The following is a 20,936-nucleotide window of genomic DNA, read 5'->3' on the forward strand; positions in this document are numbered from 1 at the left end:
GTGCCCATCAGCCCACACACAGGCTAACAAATAAAAGGGGGGCTTTACTGTTTTACTGAATAAACAGGAAAGCTAGAATCATATGTGAATGAAGTGAAAAAAGATCCTTACTCTTACCAAGTGGATAGTACTAACAAGAAAAACTTTTATTATATTTTTCTATAACATTCTGAAAATGGGCTAGGTTCCTTCTACAGACAGCTACTGCACAAAGCAGTAAAGTATGCATTTGGCTAACAAATGCAGTGAAGCTGATCCTCAGGGTCTTTAACACACTGAGAAGGTTAATTTTTCAAGGTACTTGGTATTTTGCTACCTTTTCATATTGTGAAAATGTGTATTAACTACCCTTCTAGAAGCTGCAGTTTCTGTCCACACAAGAGAGGAAGCAGCTTTGACACTGATCAGCTGTTACCTTGGTCTGTGCTGTCATTCCCAGCACATGAACAAATAGATGCTGTTATGCAAGAATGTGGACACACAAGTTCAATAGAACCCATGAGATTCTAGTGTCCCCATCTCCTATAAAGGAAAGGCCCAAAGCAGTGTCAGACAACTGTGCTGTTATTTAAGCAGATGTTGGACTAGGTAATTTCTAAATATCCTTCCAGTCTTAAAAAATTCCGTCTTCAAGAAGATGAAAGGCTGGAACCAGAAGTTCACTGAAATACTTCCACAGATGAAAGCCTTTCCTTAGGAAGGACAGTCCTTACAATCCAGAAGAGTATCTCCTTGTCTGACCTTTGTCGTCAAGAAGACATACCAATTTATCTAGTAAAACCCAAACAAAAGGCACATAGATCCTCTTACTTCCTTTGAAATCAAATTTAAATTGATCAGGAACAGGCTAAAACTGAGCCAAAATAATTCAATCAGTCCAAACTAAAAATCTCTGAATCTTTTAAACCAAAAAAATTCAGAATATGCTTCAAGTTCTTTTGAATTTTGAGATTGTTGTATGAGGAAAATGCATAAATGGAAAAGCTAATGGATTTGTGTTATACATTCGTGCTTTGGTATACCTTCAGCTGGTAAAATTTACACATGACTTCACCATCCAAGCTTCTACAAAAAAATTTAGTTCTTTATTTATCTGAGAGAGAAATCAACACAGTTGGATCACAAGCTTCCTACATTTCCCCAATTTAGTTAATTAACATGGGGGAAAAAAAAAAAAAACCAGGAAACAAGGATGCTAACTATTGAAAGGAGCACTTTGCCATAGTGGTGTGGCAGTACACTCTTAATACATCTTCACTTTGAAAGGTACAACCCCAAAAGTACCCTAATTATGGCCTGCTCTCAAATCTGCAAAAACTAGTTCTACTGGTCATATGAGTAAACTTCAACTTACCTATGGCCTGCACATCTTCTTTTTGCTTCTGGAACCTTGCCCTTTCCCTTGATACTTTACTTTTGTTTCCTGAGGTGTTTTGTTTAGGTTTAATACTTTCCTCCTGGATAGAGAATTTGGAGGTAGAGAGGAAAAAAAAAAGAGCATAATAACTACAGTGAAATGACCAGCAAAAGATATTCCTCATTTTTCAACTGTTCTGTAGAAAATAATGAAGTAGTATAGTGACTAAGAGCCTCAGTGTTTAAATACAGGCAAGTGACATACCTGTATCTGAGGGCAAGTGACATAATTTTATCTGAGAACTCAAATTAAAGCTTTTTAGTAAATTATTCATTAATCCCAGAATGGAAAAGTACTCTGTCATCACAACACACTAGTTTCTTGATGGGATCCCAGACATAATAGCAAAAATAAGATGATAACATATCAATTATGATCCCTTTTACCAGCTTAACTATAAAGAAATTAATTTAAAACAATTGTGGAATATATCCCAATTGCCCTGAAAATAAAAGAAGCACAATGTCAATCCTGTATTTCAAATGATCTGAAAACTCAGACAAATAGAAGAACTTCATAGACTATGCTGATGTGTCTTCATCTGAGATTAAAAACGTCATTACTTACAAGACTTGCAGACGCCCTCTTCGGAGGTCGCCCTCGCCGTCTGCTTGCGGGACTGAAGATGAACGTGGGTGGTTCATCAGGAAAGAAATAGGAGAAGTTTTGTTCTGCTAGATTGTATTTTTCAATTGATGTTGCCTTAGTAAGAAAGATGAAGACAGATATTCATGGTGAAATTCTTACCTTTTTATAAATATAAGCTAAATAATCTAAATATAAGCTAATTAATCAATCATTAATTCACAAAAGAAGACAATAAGAGCAACCATATCCACAACTACTTAACTGAGGATAAGAAATAAATTTCTGAAATAGTGTAAGTGAAGAGTTAATCTACCAAGTGGGTAATGATAATAATGTATGCAGCACACATCTGAAACTAGAATTTGGCTTCATTTGGTAAGATGTTGTTTCTTTATATGCCTTTCAGCAAACATAGCTCACCAGTGTCTTCCTAGCATGTTACTGAAATGTGTCAAGAATAAATTTTGAAAGATAAAAGCAGAAACTTAACTTATTGAAGAGTTATATAATTCTCTATTATACAGGTACTAATTTCTAGAGGAAGATTTTTTGAAATTGTCAAAGGTTCTTTTCAAGTCTACTTTCTCAACCTGATGACTTCAAGAAATCTGCCCTTATTGGACAATACAGATGAGGATACAAAGGAGACATTCCAAATAGGACATGTTCACATAACTGAAATGCAAGGCAATCAGCAAGAGGACAAGAAGACACTCCACAGAAAGCCCAAATAGAGACAAAATGACAAATATACAGAACAATTTTCCTGAGGCTCCAGAAAGCATCACTAATAGATCACTAGTCCTTAATGTGGTACAGTGAGCTGGGTCAAAATGACCACTAACAAGCCCAAGGAATGTTGGTTGATCCCTTTCAGCTCTATTTTCTTCTATTTCCATTTCTTTTGAAGAGACAGACTCTTAGAGTTACAAATTTATTTAGAAATTCATTGCCTTTGTTATTTTCCTCAGAGGCACATCTTTCAGAGCCTTCCTGTGCAGAATGAGCAGTTACACAGCTGTATGAGAAAATAACAGACATAATAAAAAACCCTGCTACTTTCTAAAAACAAGAAGATAGCAAGGATTTCAGGGTCAAGGCTATAATACACAGTGAAGGAGTCCAGGATCTCTTGTGGCACAGCAAGCAAGGCAAGGGAAATTGCTGCCCTATGAGAAAAGCTGCTCAAATTCTCAGTCCTCTGGTGCCCACTAAGATGTGAACTTTAATCTGAGTTGCTCTAAGTATCACCATATATCTAAGATTACAAATACATGCACAATCAAAATCCAAGGCCTTATCAAAAACCCATTCCAGTCACCTAAACTCTGGTACTTATCTCACTGAAGATCTGGAGACTGAATTCAATCTATTATAAAATATTTTCCAGCTAAAAGAATTAGAACAGAATAATATTGGTTTACTGTACCAACACAAAACCAGTTCATTTTTATTCAACTTAGAAGTACCAGCTGCACACCTTGAAGAATGAAAATAATTCATGTGCTAGACTAATCAAAAGTATATTATACTTACAAAAAACTAAATTTGATGTAGTATTTAAAAGGAGCTCTGAGCAGCTAGTAAAGAAGAGTAGAGCAAAAAAATACTAAACAGTGTCAATATTCTATCCCATAAACTATTTCTTCTTGCTTACCTTAGCTTTAATTACTCCATCATGTGGTTCACAGTGTTGTTTCAGAAAAAGTTTAAGTCTATCACGAGAAAAGAGATGTTTCCTCCGGCTGTATTAGGAAAGAAAGGTAGTATTATCAACTAACATCTTTAATTAGCATTTAAGTATAGCCAAAAGTATGCACAGGAATACATGTGACAGACTATATGATTGATCTCTTATTTTCTTCGTTATAAACAGCACCCTTACTATTGTAATTAACAATCATTCTTTGAAAGCCCAACTGAATTTAAATTTTCTTTATGAATAAAACAAAACACAAGTAATACATAAACAGTTGGTTTATGCATCTGCAATTTTTATTTTTAAGATTCTGTTATGTCCTCTTTTATAAACACCCTTTTGATCCATGGTAGATCCTCCAAATACTTCTTAAAATTCCTAAATAAAACTCAAGTCTGATTGTGTCAGAAGAGAGGGAGGGCAACAAACAAACAAGCAGGGACAGCAGGAAAGCAGCATTCACATCTCTCAAGCAGGGAGGCAAGGCATAAGTGACAAGGTGAATTCACACACTTCTCAGTCAAGCTATCCCACTTCTTTCTACAGGACAGTGTGCACTCTACTGGCTCCTGGCATTCCATAGAACTGCATTACTTCATGGGAAGGAAAAGGCTTCACCACACAGGAGTAGTTAATGGAAAAATAAATCCAGATTTGTGCTGGAACTAAATGACTTGCAATCACATAAAGTGAAGTTTGTTTAAAGCAACCAGTTTATATTAAGTTTTGATGTACAATCTACTCTAAACATATATTTTAACTAAATTTGAGACCAATTTGCTATTTAAGAAGCAAAACCTCTACACCTTTCTATTTTAAATCAATCTGATTGCCAATGTCTGCTCTAACATTTCAAACCAGCAATGCTACCAGAGTGCTCACAACACCAATAGTTCATTTTTATTATTATTAGAACTCTCTTCCATCTACTCCCTCAATGACAAAAGTAGCCAAGGTATCAGAAGTCAGTCTTGCAAAATGTGGAATATATAAAAATTTCTTTAAGAGAGGATGTTCTTTGATGTCTGATCTTTGTATACTTTCAAGCCTAATCAACACAAATGGAAATTTAATGCATGAAACAGAGAGCTTGGTTGTTGGCTACTATAAGTGATGTCCAGGTGTTAGAAAAATAAATTATTTGTTGGTAGAATTGCCCTGTTAAGGTTTAGGGCTGGACATGTTCCAGTGGTCTCAGACCTGTCAGGAGGTTAGAAAAGCTTGGGAGTAAGAATGCCCACTGACAGTGGTCACAAAGAACACAGAATTTAGGGGTCACCAAGACACCTAGCAGAATTCCAGAGTAAGGAAACCCTACCAAGCAACTATACCAAACCAGCTCCAGCTGGGTAAAAGGAGGGGGAAATCTGTGGCCACCAACTCAGGACCACTGACACAAGAAACTCACTGACTCTAAAGATAACGACTGAGCAAGTGGACTAATTACCGTAAGATACAGTAATTAATCAATTAATTGGAATCATTAACCATGAGAAAACATAATAGTAATTAGAAAGAGAACTTATGTAACTTTTAGCCAATGAACACTCATTCTTTTGCTTGCCAAAACACACTTGATTTATGGAATACCACTGATCACCTAGGCTTGTGCATCTCTGAAATAAATAACCTCTGTCTCTCTTGAGTGTGTAATTACTGGCTCGCTGCACACTGGGTAACTAATCCTATTTCTGCAGACAACAACAGCAGGTCTCATCTGTGTGCCAATGAAAGCAGAGACCTGCAAGGAGTTGGTACCTGTGTTAATGCTAGCAAAGCTTGGAATCCTTGATACAGAAGGTCTGTATTACAGTATTTTGTTCCAGTGCTTTTAATTAACAGCTCTAACATTGTTTTAAGATGTCATTTTGTATCAAAAAAACTTACACAATTCACAGTTATAAAGCATAATTTTAACTTCCACATATTAATTTTTACCTTAGTTGAGATGCTTTAACAATAACAGCTTCATAGAGGTGCTTTTTAATAGGCTGGACTTTGTATTTGAACAAAGAAGGATCAATTATGGCTTTCTTCTCCCTGGGAAAAAAAATTTAAAAATTAAAAGTTTACATTCACGTATCATCAGCCTCGTATTTTACACATTTAATATATTTATATGCCTATACAATGGACTTTTTGAAAATAGCCAACTTGTAACTTCCACCAGTACCAAAGAGGGCCTATTAATTTATGCCAACTTTTCTGCTACTATATTTAAATCTGCATTAAAACCAGTTCCTGCAAGGAACAGGAAGAACAATGAGGGATGTTTTCTTAGCAAGGAAATGGAAGATAAGAAGGGAAGGAAGAAAGAGAGAGAGACATGTAACGATACATCCCTACATTTCAGAAAATTGTCTCCTTAATACTCTTACGTACTCATGATGGTAACAGGAAGACAGGAAAAAGGAGAAGATGACGAGAAAGGAGTCCAAAAGACAGAAATAAATAAAATTACTACAACCAGTAGCCCTTGATCTACCAATTGTGTTGCAAAACAAGTAAAAAACACCTAAAATATTTTTCCAAAATAACACTTTAGGAAAAAAAACCAAATCGAACACTTTACCAACAGCATAAAATAGCAGGAAGCAACAGAAACCATAACATATCTACACTTCAAAATAAATGCTCATCAGGTTACATGCTTTATTAGCCATAGTGCACTTCCCTTTCACAGGTATTGCTACAGAGACCTAGATGTTTTCCCCTCATGGAAAATATTTCTTCAGTTTTAATACAATTAAAATTGTATTAATTTAATATATAAGCTCTTCTGTTACACCTCTTCCTAGGTGGAAAACACTCAGGGGTCTGGTGTGCTACCAAAATTCACTCCTTTACAAGAAAGAGAGGGGTTTTGCCACAGACAATATACTTTAAGAAGAGTAGTGTATTTATGAACCAAGGTGAACTAATAAGACTTTTTTTAAATAATGTTGCATTTTGGCATTAAACAACAGAACTAACTTTTCCTGAGGTGACAATTTGTAATTAAGACTTGTACTGCTTTAACAGGAAGAATTCAGTCATTATCTTATGTCATCAAAAAGGAAAGTTGAAGCAGCTATGTAGATGAACTAGGAGATTTAAAACTATGCATTTCATCATTATCAGTCCTTCCAGCATTTACAAAATGCTTTCAGGTGGAGTTTGACAAAATAAACCAGTACATCACTTGTTGTTCTTTAGCCTTGTGAAAAAAGATGCACAAGATGTTGAGAACTGTACTTTGCAATGCTGCTAAAAATAAAATTTGCTACAATTCTTGTTTTTCCCCACTAACTGTGTGAAAGAGAAATACAAGACATGTTAACCTTCCAATGTCTAATAAATACATTATTAATTACAGATTAAATGAAACTTATTCACCATTAGTGTCATTTCAGATTAGAATCACTTGCAAAGTTCTCAAGAAAAATAGTTTATAATGACTAAATTATTAGCACAGCTAATAATAAATGGACTGACAAAAAAAAGACAGACTTGGAAACAGCAACACATCTACTAGACCTACAGGTAAGTGCTGTGATATGCATGCAGTGTCCTGCATGATACTTCAGGCACATCACAGTTGAAGTCTAAAGTTGAGTTACTCAGACCAAACACAGTTTAAGAAATATAACAGAGAAAACCACCCAGCTCTTCATATTAGCAAAACAGAGATCAACTGTAATCCAGTATACCCACTGGCAAGATTTTAACATCTTTACATAAGTTTGTTAAAAGAGCCTTCATATTCTGGTCATACCATTACTTGGTCTTCCATGACCACCTTCAGTCTCAAGACAGGAAAGTTAAAGTAATGAAGGCTGTCCCCAGGAATTTTTGGATAGTATGAAAGACAAACTTGCACCTCATCACACACCATTGCCTTTCCAGGCCTTTGGTCCAGTAAGCTGAAGAATGGCCCAAACAGATAATGTTCAGATACAAAATAAAAGGCATCAGAGTACCAATATTAAATCAAAAGTATATCAGTTTATTTATACATTTTGAATATATTCTAAGCTTCAATACTGTCTGCAATCAAATTCAGGGCCCAAAGAATAAACAAATTTTTAACTCTTTATCATTAGTATTTTCTTCTTAGTTCATGTAAATTTTTCTCAACTTCAGTGGATCATATATAATAGCCCAAATGTAATTTCAAAACACTAATTTTTTTCTGCTTAGTTTCCGAGTTTCCAGTTATTATCCAAAGAAGTAAATATATTCCTGATATCCTCCTCCAAATTTAGAGTAAAAATTTTGCTTAATGCAAAAGAGGAAGAAAAAGGTCATTCAATACACAAAGCAAGATTTAAAAATTACAAAGATTATCTAGCAGCTTTAGCATAAAAATATTATTATTTTAACTTTTATTTTATCTTGTAAAGCATTATATAAAACACATTAGAGTTAGCAAGGGTTAGATCCATTTCACAGCAGAGATCCCTTACAAAAGATCTTCACAGCACAGCTCTGACACACAACCAAATCCAGAGGAAAAAATACAGAGTATTTTGTAACGTAGTAGGTAAAAACTACAACTGACTCACGCATTTAACACTAGTTTCTACTGCACTCAAGTGAATGTGGTTAGTACTTGCGTCAGAATTTTGCATTTTTAATAAGGTTATACTGAGCCACTGACAGGTAATAATCTCATCAGGCCTTCAATTACTTTGGCATGGTGCCCACATGACCTGAACATACATTTCTTCTTACACTACAGCTATGCTACATTCTGGCAGCACAGTACACTAAAGGAGCAGTACCAAGTAACCTCCAAGACCTTAGAACCATAGAATCATTAAGGTTGGAAAAGGTCTCTAAGATTGAGTCCAGCTACCAACCTGGCACCACCATGCTCATCACTAAATCACATTTTTAAGTGCCACATCCACATGGCCTTCTGAACACTTCCAGGGATGGTGATTTCATGACGTCCCTGGGCAGTCTATTCCATTGCCTGATGTTTCAGCAAAGAAATTTTTCCTATTATCCAATATAAACCTTCCCTGGCACAATTTGAGGCCACTTCTTCTCATCCTGTTACTAGCTACCTGGGAGAAGAGACCAACTACCACCTCGTTTCAGGTGGTTGTAGGGAGTGCTAAGGTCCTCCCTGAGCCTCCTTTTTCTCCAGGCTAAATAAACTCTGCTCTTTCCACCTTATCCTCCTGAATTACCTTGTCCAGGACACCTATCTGCACCATCTGGTCTGAGTCTTGCCACAGTTACCTGTATTTTACTGTATTTAACAGAAATTGAAAAATTGCACTGAAAAATACTGAGAGTTGGAGGATCCAGAATGCAGTCCTGAAGTCTAAAATGACTGCTGTCCCACTTCTCCAGAAAAAGGCAGTGGCATTTCTTCTCTTTCACTAAATTTGGGAATGGAAAAAACTCCCTTGAAGAATGCTAGGTAAGTAACACAATCATTTATGGTCTCGTCATGCTCCAGTGCAAGCCTTACACAGGTAACCTGTCAGCAAACTGATCCCCATGGTAAGGCTGCCTCTGCACATCTTGGAAGGTTGCCACTGACGAGGAACTCTGTACTGAGCAATAACAACAACTGCCCATTTGGAATTGCAAATATTTTCTGCAGTATTTTCAACAACAAAACAGAGCAACCTGAAGACTGTTAAGAACAACATTCCAGGGACAAGACAACAGCACTTTGCAACAAAATCCTGACTTTTAACTTCTTGGTGAAGATTTTAAGGTGCCTTTGATCCAGGTACTTTGGTTTTCCCTTATAACATAAAGAGGACCACCCATCATCATTATTCTCGGAGTCAAACAATGTAGGAATGAGAGAGGAAGAATGGAAAGATAAGAATTACAGATGAAGAAAGATTTACTGTACTGAAAATATTATATAGCTTTAATGACAAGCTATGCCCACATTTTGACATAACCAGTTCATAATTTTTTTTCTCCAAATTAATTTTAAAAACTCATTTGAAGATGGTAAAAGGCCTGGATGGTAAGGTTACACTATTTCCAAAAACTGTTACCTCTTATATCCCAAAACTTGTAGAAACAATTAGCCGTTCCCCAGAATTAATCTTCAATTCAAACTGAACAAACACCCAAATTTACTGCCATAAACCGGCCAGCAAACCAATAATATTTTTTCTAGTATTTCTGATGATGCTTGATGATTCACACTACTCATAGCCCTGGCAAAAGGAATGACATGAATAATTAAGTTGCAGCTGAATTGTATGCATTTGGCAGCAAAAGCCCCTCAAAACTCCAGGCTGTTGCTGAGTGCTAAAGCCAACACAAGAGTTCAACCTTACCTTTAAAAGTCTATCAGTTTAAGGTGTGAACACTGCTATTCCATGTGACCACTATCCTGTGGTACCAGAGGCTCCCAGGGCATAGCAGAAATGTTTTAAGAACTCAGAGGATTTATACCTTTTGCTATGTAAGCCAAGCCTTAGAGCACAGCCTGTTTTTCTGAGGGAAAGTAAGAGCATCAGAGTTTCTTTCTTCCTGTACTACCCCAACTTTTACTTAAGAACACAACAGAAAAGGTCAGGAGGAACATTTGTACAGACTACACAGCTATTTTCTGCCCCACACAGACAGGAGGAGTAGGTCACAGAAAGGCTGGGATCTCTAATGACATCTATTTTCAGTTAAGATTCTCTAGCCTTACAGATTCTTTAGGAAAAATATTTGCAGATGGCCCATCAATCTGTGCTGTGCTCCCCTCCCCCTCCCTCACAAACACCCTGGTACAGCATCTGCTGTACCATTCTTTAACAGCACTGCAGCTTTGCACAAAGACTGGGTCTCAAAACCTGGAGATTTGTGTGCAGGCTGAGGCAGAACTGTCCTGCACATATCAACTTGACATCGGTCCCAAGGTGACTAACATCCATACTCTCTGCATGCAAGTCTCTCCATAAACAGCAAAATATAGTCTCTGAAAGATTAGGGCTGCAAAGCAATGTCACTCAGTTCACAGGGATTTCATTGTTTTGAGCAACGGTATAAAGAATCTTATATGCCAGCATACAAAAATTCATGACAATGCTTCACTTACAGATAGGTTTTACACATACTGCAAATAATACTTTTCAAGTCTGCACATACCCAGAATATATCTAGAAAATGACTGCCACTACACTCTCCCATTTGTTATAAACAGACTCACCTAAGACTTACAGTAAGCATTTTAAAGACACAACAAGTCTGCAATTTAACTTGCAGCATAAATGTTAAATATGTCACAGAACACTGCTTCAAAAGCCTGTATATTCTCACAAGAACTCCCCTTCTAAGAGAAAGAAATTATTTTCCCTCCCTTCTCTGCGCTGTCAAAATAACTAATCAGCTGGAGAGAACCACAGACTGACTGGGAGTGCAAGACTTAGTCTTACCACCAGCTCTGCATCCATGGAAGTGACAGCACTATAATGGATCAATACTACAGTCAGCTCCATGCATACTTGCCTGATTCCAAGCATAACCTCCTTTCAAATGCCACATGCCTTTTGGAATACTGAAAATGTATTTATTTTTTCAAATAGGTAGGACATCTTCATGAACAACTTAGACACTGCCTTCAAGAGACAGCAAAGAAATTTAAAATTTATTTATCCCATGTTATTTTCTTAACCAAATGAGGAGCTCTACCCTTGTTATTCTAGGCATGTTAGGACATGATTTCATCATAAAGCAATCAATAAGATTAACCTCTGCATCCATGTGACTTCTTAAAGTCAATAACAGTTCATGCAAAGCCTGTATGTTGCTAGATCCTAGATTAGGGCCCACTTCAAATACTCCCCTTTCATCATCATGCTTATGAAACATAGAAGTCTTTCTTCTCATTATACTGCTAGGATAGGCTCAATTACTGCTCAGTAAAGGGACACTCCAACACAATAAACAACAGAGTTACAACCAAGAAGCTCTCCTATTCAATGTTATTAAGCTACTCCAGCCCATAGAAAGTTCCTCAAGACAAGACACACAGTTTCACTGCACCTAACATCATAACCAAATCCATCAAATACAATGATACATTTATACGGACACATGCACAATCAAGAAAGCCTGTTGTTTTTGATTTTTTTGGACACAAACACAAGAAGTCTCTGGGAAGACCTTTCAGAGAGTTCCGGGAAAAGCATGTCCTCCTGTCATACATTAATCTCAACTCTGAGCCCCACGATGGAAGTGAAGTGATACCAAACTGCACAATTGCAGCACTTTCTGCTACAGCTGCACTTTCTGCTGCAGCAGCACAGATTTCCCAGCACAGAGAACTAACAAGAGGTACACACAGCTCTTCCACTATTGCTCAGCAAAAACACTGTCATTGCAAAGAGATAAACAATGATTATTCTGTAGGTATTGCATTTCTCATAATGCAGTTTTGGGGTGCGTTAGCAGAACCGGCACCTCTGAAGGTTCAGCTTGTCACCTTCAGCTGTCTGAACACTCACAATCCACAAAAATCAAGTAATTTGTTTCAGTCAGATTCTGACATGTCTGGCTTTAATCTCATTTCCACCCAGTCAGAATGACATGCAGTAAAAGTATCATGTACCCATTTTGTGCAGAGCTATTGTGCGTTTCTGAGTCGTCACTGTCGCTGATGACAATGGTGTCCCCATCAGCACTGCTGGTGTGGCCATTTGCCATTCCATTGTGATGGGCTGGAGCTATGACTTCCAAAACCTTACACTGCAACCTGCAATAAAACACAGACATTTATTAATGTCAAAAGTCTTTCACTAGTACAAGGAGCCTAAAATTGTAGCAGATGTTATTTTAAAAATACATACATAACTGAACATTGTACTGTCTACTAAGTAAGTAACTAATAGCCTAGAACTGAAATATTAGGTAAAATATTCATGTCATAAACACCATCTAATAAATGGACAAATTCATCTGCTTACACAGCATCAGCTTCACTACTCAGGAAAACAGATCAATTTACTCATGGTTGTGAGGTTTTTCTTCAGTTCTCATTTAAGTAAACTAAAAGTTAACTTAATGTGTTACTTTAAAACTAGACAACAAAACTCCCACGTTATTTTCATAGCAGTCTAAGAAAAGCAAAAGATTTTAAGATCCTGAAGTATTTTTACTTGTAAGCGTTCATCTTCTACTACTGTTGATGACCTAAATACACAAGGCTGAAATGATCATTATGCATCTAATCTTAATAATGGCCCATTTATCTGCTGACACATATTAAGGCTCCATCTGGCATGCACACAACTGACAAAACAAGCCTATTCCTTTGCCATTCTAAATGCTAGTTATAAAAGGGAGAATTAACTACATATCAAAAAGTATAATTAATCAACACTTCATGCTGGGTAACTGTACTATAGCTGGTTCTTAACCACTAACTTTCACCCCTTTCTAGAATTCCATGGTTCCTATTATTTAGTTTAACATCCAAAAGCCTTGTCTGATTCATGAAAATTAACTGCTGAAGTCAATGGATGTTGTCACATTCTACCACTAAAAGCTCAAAGCATGAAGGAAAAGAATACATAATAATTTTCTTCTCAGGGCACCAAGCAGTCCCACTTGAAATACGTAAATGAAGAATATATGAAGTCCTGGGCTTGAACTAGTGGTGTCACACTTAGGCTAAAAACAAATAAACCTCATGAAATCCATGACAAATTCTAAATGAACTGAACATTGGCAAAAAGAAAGCAATGTCAAATATTTCTTGAACACGTCTTTCTGCAAGCAGGCAGCAGTGCGCAAAACTTGCACACATGGAAAAGAATGGGGATACAGAAAGGGAAAGAAAAGATGATGATAGCCAGAGAAAACCCCAAAGAATTAAAATAACGTAATAACATTAAAATATCCTAGGTAGTATTCTTGTGATATTATCAAGAATCAGTAATGCAGTTAGACCCTGTAGCTACTCTCTCCAATAGGAAGGGAGGTCCAGGATGCTCCAGTACGTTACTAAAAAAAGCAGGAAAACAATTTAATTTTAAAAAACCGACAAAGCTATTTACATCCTTATATACACCTAAAGAACACAATATGACCAATGCTTACAGTATCCATGGGGACACAAGAGCTGCTTGAATGCAGAGGTGGCCTGAGTCCACTTGAACTTGCTGGCCAAGAGAAAGAGCATATGGGGTCAGTACAGGCACACTGCCATTCTACAGCAGCCTATCTCATTTCCAAAGCTGGCTGGTCTGGAAGACATGTCTTCCCAGACAGTGAAGACCAAGCTTATTATCTGTAAGAAATCTAAATGGACTCTGTGTAAAGAACCGAGAGTGTCTAAGTATAGGGGAGGTAGAACCTAGTGACTGTTCAGATAGTCAATCCAAGTCCCACAAGGCTTATTTTTTTATTAAGGCCTGGCCCAGCACCAGACTCTGAGTCCACTAAGTAAAGTCTATTATTAGCAACTTGGTTTTCCAATATTTGGAACAACACAGTTACCTCTTCATACTAAATAACATGGAACCAACTGCATGACAGAATGTGTATTAGTAGGCTGCGTTTTTTAAAATCCAACAAAGATCATCTCATTAAAAAAGGCTTCTTAGTAGAATTAGTTTTGTTTCAGATTATAAAATACATTTCCTAGTGAGTCCAACTCAAATGAAGACCCACTTTTGATTCCTCACGGAAAACCAGCGGAAACTCCCGACGCGCTCGTACAGTTACGGCGCTCACCACTAGAGGGGGCGCACACGGCACAGCCACCGCGCCACCCGGGGTGCCCGCTGACAAAGAGGCTTCAGCGCACTCACGGCCCGGGCCGTCCTCCTGCACAAAAACACTTCAATATTCGGGTCACCGAGGAGCTTTCCAACACTGACTTCACCTGCTCATCCACCGAGCAGCCCCGTAATTTACAGGGCATCGCATCTCTTTTTCTAAGAATGGAAATTACATATTCTAAACGCTTGATTCGCATTCCACTCCCGCCCCCTTCCCCTTTATTTTTCAGCAGGAAGAATGACTAACAGATTAAGCTATCTCAGAAAGGAAGTGATACTCCATCTTCTATGCCATTCAAATCATTACCAGAAACCTTTGGGGAAGGAATCAAGTGAAACACACATTACCTAGTGCAATAAAAGCACAATCCTGTGCAATTTAATGCTTACTGATGGACTGGAGATTAAAGACAGTGATGCAACCATTCTGGCAATAAAGAAATAATCTATGAATGATTTTTTTAGCCTGTAGTCAAGTCGTGGCTAACAGCACAAATTCCCTGGACTAAGTGGCAAAAACTCTGTTTCTAGTGCAAGTGGTCTGCTCTTCTTGAAACCTAGTAATTCCCTGAGTTCACTCACTACAACTCTTATTTTATAAGGCACATAAAACAACACAGCTGAAAGCTGAAGCAAGACATTTAAATGAAGCATACTACTTGAATTACTTCCTAAAAAAAGATACTTCAAGATCTTTACAAGCTTATGTCAAACCATGCTCACTATTCCCCATAAAATAAGATCTGCGGACAACTCAATCTAAAAAGACAGCAGCATCAACGTACATAAATATGTACCCTAAATATCCCCATCAGTCAGGAAGCACTTTCTTCAAATTACAATAAAGATTACAGCCACACTGAGTGAATCCCAAAGGCTTTCAAAATAAATTGAGAATAGAACCATTAGGAACTTGAACACAACAGTTGCAGGAACTCTAGCTCAGACCTTACTTAAAACAATTTTGCTTACCCGTTTCTGCACTACAGGCTGTTATCAACAGTGGAGTCTTCTGGCTCACTGAAAGGATGGCCTCATGCTTAAAGATCTATTTTTTGTTAGGCTCAGAAACTAAGATCTTTGAGGTCTCTTATGGTAAGGGCTCCAATAAATGCTTAGCCTTATGGTTATCTTTATTATTTTAAAAAAACCAAAACAACAAAGAACAACACAGGAGTCCAAAGGTTTTCAACACAAAGCCAGAGTTCAGTATCACAAACATAATTTATTTTTAAAACGTATCTTCTCTCTCAAAGGAAGAAGTCTGAGAACTTCCATTGATTTCCATGAATGTTGCGTAGGGCTGGTCAGCTGCACAAGCAAAAGAACAGAACTAACTCCAGCAACCCAAGGGCCAGGGACTACAGACTGGGGCACAGGACAGTTCCTCAAGAAACCCAACTCAGCTTCCTTCTGCAGAAACTATTCTGGGCTGTGCTTAGAAGAGCCTACAACTAACAGAAAACTAAAGTCTGATTGAACCTTGTCACTCCCAGAACTCTAAGGAAGAGGTAGGTTGAAGGTATACAAAACCAAACTGCACTTGCAGCCTAGGCTGCTGCTCCACAAGATGCAGAGATGACTTAATGGCTCCTGTCAAACAGGGAGATCTTCCTTTGCCACTCCTCTTTCCAGCCACATACATGATGCTCGCTTTTTGGAGCTCTGGCAATCACTTTCATTTATTAATTGTGTAATTAATGAAACTGGATTCAACTACCCAAAAAAACAACTAAACAAAAGAATATTAAAAAAACCAAACCCTAAAAATCCCAAACCCAATGTGAAACACTGGGTTAGCTTGTGTCATTATCACCTACTTTAAGAGGCTCACTGAAGGACTGGCTGAGAACTAGGGCATATGCAAGATACAAACACCGACCACAGATAAATGCAGAGGAGGATGGAGAGCTGTCCATCTACTCAAGAGGTGGGGGAAGAGAGACTGCCATTGAAGACCAAAGCAAATAAGTTTTTGATTACCTCAGCCTTCTACTCATCCATTGTTACCAGTTTTCCAGCACTGTTTATCCGGGGGTTACACCCTCTTGACCTTCCTTTTCTGGTTAATGCACGTGTTAAAGCCCTTCCTGTCATTCTTTGCATCCCTTGCAAGGTTCAATTCCAGCTTTGCCTTGCTCTTCCCAGGTCACCTGTCAGTCCTATCTTCATCTGTCTGTGTATTTGCTTCTTTCTCTTTAGTCTGAACATCAGGTCCCTACTCATCCAGGCCGCTGTGCTATTTTCCAGCAGATGTCAGGGTGGTTGAAGGCCCCAAAGACAAGAGCCTCTGAGTGCAATGGTTCCTGTAGTCAGCAATAGTTCCTGACAAAGCAATAAGGCTTTGTCAATAGGCTCCCCTTGATCAGGGTGCCTGTAGCAGTCACCAACCACTTGCTTCCTTTTGTTGCCTCAGTGTCTGATTTTTACCCACAGGCTTTCAACCTGCTCATGGCTGTCCTTCAGATACAACTCTTTACACTCAATCCACCTCTTGATGTAGGGGGCAACCCCTCTGCCTCTCTTCCTCCCATCTCTTCTGAACAGCCTGTAGACATCGATGGTCACAGTCCAGTCATGGGTTTTGTCCCACCATGTTTCAGTAGTGGCAACAAGGTCCTAGCTTTCTAGCAGCAAAGTGGTTTCCAACTACTGTTTGTTGCTGATGCTGTGTGGTTTGATGCAAAGGCACCCTCAGCTGGGCTGTCAGCTGTGTCACCTTCCTAGAGAAGCACACCCCTGAATTCCTTAGAGACAGTTCTCTGGTGGTTTCCCCTTTGGTTTATAATACCTTAGGAGACCCAGGCTTATCTCCCTAACACTGCATGTTCCAACATGGTTCAAACATTTCCAAGTCAGTATAATACAGATGCACTTCAGCTGGGCTACTGACTTCATCCCCAACACTGGCAAGCTGCACCCAGGCTCACCTCTGCCAAGCCTGGTCTTATCCCTTTCCTCCTTCAAACCTAATTTTAAGCCTTCTCAATCATCCCTGCCAACTCAGGGACTTTTAGACAGGCAAACCTCATTTGTATCCAGCAGCCCAGCACCACAGAAACTGTCCCATGATTGCAAAAGCCAAGACACCACTGATGGCCTTCAAGCCACATGTTGATCAGGTGAGTTCCCCTGTTCCTTTCAGCATTTTCCTCCCTGCTACCAAAGCGTTTGAGGAAAACACCTAGTGCCCTGAAGTTCTTGTTGACTGCCATAAGACTTCTCTCATCAACTTTGTCACTGCCAACCTGCATAACAACTAGAACTGGGTAATAATCAGAGGGCTCTATTACTCCTAGGAGTCACCTGATAATATCCCTTACCCAAGTCCCAAGGAGGCAGCAGACTTACCTGTGGAATGGATCCAGCTGGCATATGGGGCCCTCCGTTTCCCTGCAAAGGGAATCACCTACAATCACCTTTCTTTCTTAACACCCAAAGTTGTGGTCCATCTGGCTGACTGACTTGTTCTGGGCAAACTCCAAGAGAGAGCTTTATCTTCATCCCCACTATTATCTGCCTGACCCCGATATTGCAGAGCTTCTTATATTTTCTGCAAGGGCACTTGGAAAGGAAAGGAAGGCTGGGGGGGAACTGTCCTATCTCCCTGGGCAGGGACCTGTTTCCAGTCACCCATACCTTTTAGGTCCCCCCCTTCTGCCTGATGGTGAGAGGGTCAGGGTCTCTCTGACTCTTGCCAAGCTTCCATCCACTGCATTTCTCTCAGGGACTGAAGGATGTGACTCCACCAGTCTGTTTTCTCTCACACTCCGTGATACTCCTCAGCCTTTTCCCTTCCTCTTTAGAATGAAACAAACCAGAACAAATTCTTTCGTTCATCTCAGCAACTCGAAGACACGTACACAAGCTATTATGAGTTGCAAAACAGGCCAGGTATCTCCATCTACTGCTGCTGGAGAAGTAGAACACCATTTAAACAAGAGAAGAGAATCTGCACTCCACTATGTAACAGGCCAAAACCATTACAGGATACTAACTGAAAAACCCTGACCCTGCAACTATTGGCACTTTCACTTCCCAGTAAAGTTCTTCCCAAATGCAGAGCAGACCTTTACATCCAACCAAGGCTGGCATTAGAGAGGCTCTGAGAGGAGAGACCACTCCTCACAGCTCCTCAATTGAGCATTCTGCACACCAGCTTTTGATCTGGCTGGCACTAATTACTCTGACAGAAATAATAGTCTTGTATTCAGCTATATCCCCATTTCAAGTCAAAAAAACAAGATACCCTGAAGGCTCAGATGAGTTGTAAATGTGTCTCTTTATGCTTTATGATAAGCAGACAAAAACTATCCCTTGGATGGCACATGGCTGTTACAAATGAGACAGTGGGGGAACACCGCAACACTTTGAAGCCAACTTTTAAAATAAAACCCACAATGATCAGTGAGTCAGAAGCAAATTCACTTTTTAAGGCACACAAATGAAAATAATGTTTTTCAAATGCCAAAATTAAAAAAGCACACTTTTTCTAACAGTATATAAAGTTAGTTGAATACAGAAACCCCCATAAGAGTAATACAAGAAGCTGTAGTAGCAAGTGCTAAAAAGCACCAAAAAGCTATAGCACCATTCTGTTTTGTCAGTTTTTAGGAAGTTTTTAAGAAGCAAATATCAAGTAAGTGCAGTCACTCATATCCTCGTCCTAACAGTTCTCATATGCTTGAGAGTAATTAAAGAGGTAAAAGAGAGACAAGATCTGACGGAATAAGTGACATCTTTTACTAAGCTGATAATGTTTAATGCACATACAAACAAAAGCACACAACAAGGAGACAGGTTTTATGCACTTCCTAAAGTACAGAAAGAGCTGCTGCTTTTGGGTTTTAGCATCTTCATTTATCGGTCAAGTTATAATTAAGATTGTATGTTTCAAAGAAACTAGTAAGAAACATGGTTTTGCTTAGGACAGGAGCAAGTACAGACTAGCTGTATCAGCTGTCTCCTGCAGAATTAGGACACTACTACACTGCTATATGTATCATTTTGACTGCCCAGCCTTTTGTTCATAACATTGTACTAATTAAAAACAAGTAAGTAATAAAACAAACCAAAACCTTTACTTTTGAATTTATAGTTATAGAGAGTGTGAGAATGAGAGCTAACAGAGATTGGCAGTGCCAAGTGTTGTAACAGCTGTTTTAACAACCCATAAGAGAAAGGAGTGGCAGGTTCTTTCCCATATACCATCATCTCATAGCTTCCACTAGTCAAATACAAATATGTTTATTAGCCAACAAACTGGCATTTACATCCCAGAGGATTTAAGGACAGTGGAAAGTAAATTCCTTAAACGTGATTTTTCCAGGTCAGAAGTTGATTGATCCTTAAACAGCTATGCTAAAAAAATGCATACTGTATTTCCTTTATGAATAGGTAAGCTGCTCTCCAGTACTATCAGAGATGCTGTTTCTCAGACACTATGCCAGTTTTGATACTTTCTGGAATTCCAATTCACCTTTCAAAATAAAGTAGTAAACTTCCTCTGTATACAGGAACTTATGTTTAAGCCTTACCACTAAAAAGCCACACAATTAGCAAGTATAATTTAAGTAATTTACATTCTCTGTAACTCATTAGTCTAAACATGCAAGACACTTTGTCATTCACTGTCTAGTGGTCTTATTATATAATAACTCATCCTAGCGCTCAGAAGACAACTACAAATATATACACATATATATAAAAATATAGACAGATATAAGCAACTTGCCAGTTTGAATAAAAAAGTTGGAAAATTTGCTATAACTTTATCTCTTGCAAGGATTATCTTCCACCATCCTAACTCCTTATCACCTACAGTCTTGACCAGCAACATGCTTCTTGTGCCCCAGTTAAGACTTACAGAGATGAAAACAGTATGCAAATCTTTTAATTAGCCTAATGCAATGGTTAATCCAGTCCTAAATGAACACTCCTAAAGCACTGGGACACCAGTGAAACAATTGATGAGTGAAAAGAAGTTTGATCTCTGATTATCTGTTTCCTGCAGCCTGATAATTGTCAACATCAGATCATTCAAAGCAGAGAAAGGATCTTAACCTATTCAAATGTATGATCAGATGCAGCAATCTTCCTAACAGGACATCATCTACTACTTCTGTAAGTAGGCTCATTTTTAAAAGTATTCCGGTGTTGCTTGCTCACAGACATTAGGCCAAGTATTCTTTTGCAGTGGTGTCATCTAGTGGTCAAATTCAATGAAAAAAAGATATTCCTTTCTGTATGATTTTCCTCCTTCTTACACACTGACCTTTATGCCATCTATTTCAGTCTGTAGGTGGTTGACTTTTTACTTAAGTGCCATACTAACTGATGGACAAGAGTCGCTTGTGCTCCAACCTCCACATGAGGAAGGGAAAACATCACCACATAAGTTATTTTTAAGAGTGGAGGTAGAGTTGTCAGATCTCCTTACTGCTCAAGTCAGACCAAAAGCTTATAGTTTAATGAACTAATTATCAAACTGCTCACT

At 38.4% G+C, this 20,936-nt stretch overlaps 1 protein-coding gene across 3 annotated transcripts in view; it reads right to left on the reverse strand.

The window, feature by feature from the left end:
• Window positions 1–20,936, reverse strand: part of BAZ1A (bromodomain adjacent to zinc finger domain 1A) — a 65,106-nt gene that overhangs the window by 31,888 nt on the left and 12,282 nt on the right. For all 3 annotated transcript variants that reach the window (XM_059849901.1, XM_059849900.1, XM_059849899.1), the window contains exons 4-8: window positions 12,268–12,411; window positions 5,643–5,744; window positions 3,663–3,750; window positions 1,985–2,119; window positions 1,355–1,457 (exon numbers count right to left, since the gene is read on the reverse strand). In XM_059849901.1, coding sequence (XP_059705884.1) covers window positions 1,355–1,457; window positions 1,985–2,119; window positions 3,663–3,750; window positions 5,643–5,744; window positions 12,268–12,411 — 572 coding nt within the window. The remainder of the gene's footprint in view (window positions 1–1,354; window positions 1,458–1,984; window positions 2,120–3,662; window positions 3,751–5,642; window positions 5,745–12,267; window positions 12,412–20,936) is intronic.

Source organism: Haemorhous mexicanus, chromosome 6 (genome assembly GCF_027477595.1).
Source record: "Haemorhous mexicanus isolate bHaeMex1 chromosome 6, bHaeMex1.pri, whole genome shotgun sequence".
NCBI classification, from domain to species: Eukaryota; Metazoa; Chordata; class Aves; order Passeriformes; family Fringillidae; genus Haemorhous; species Haemorhous mexicanus.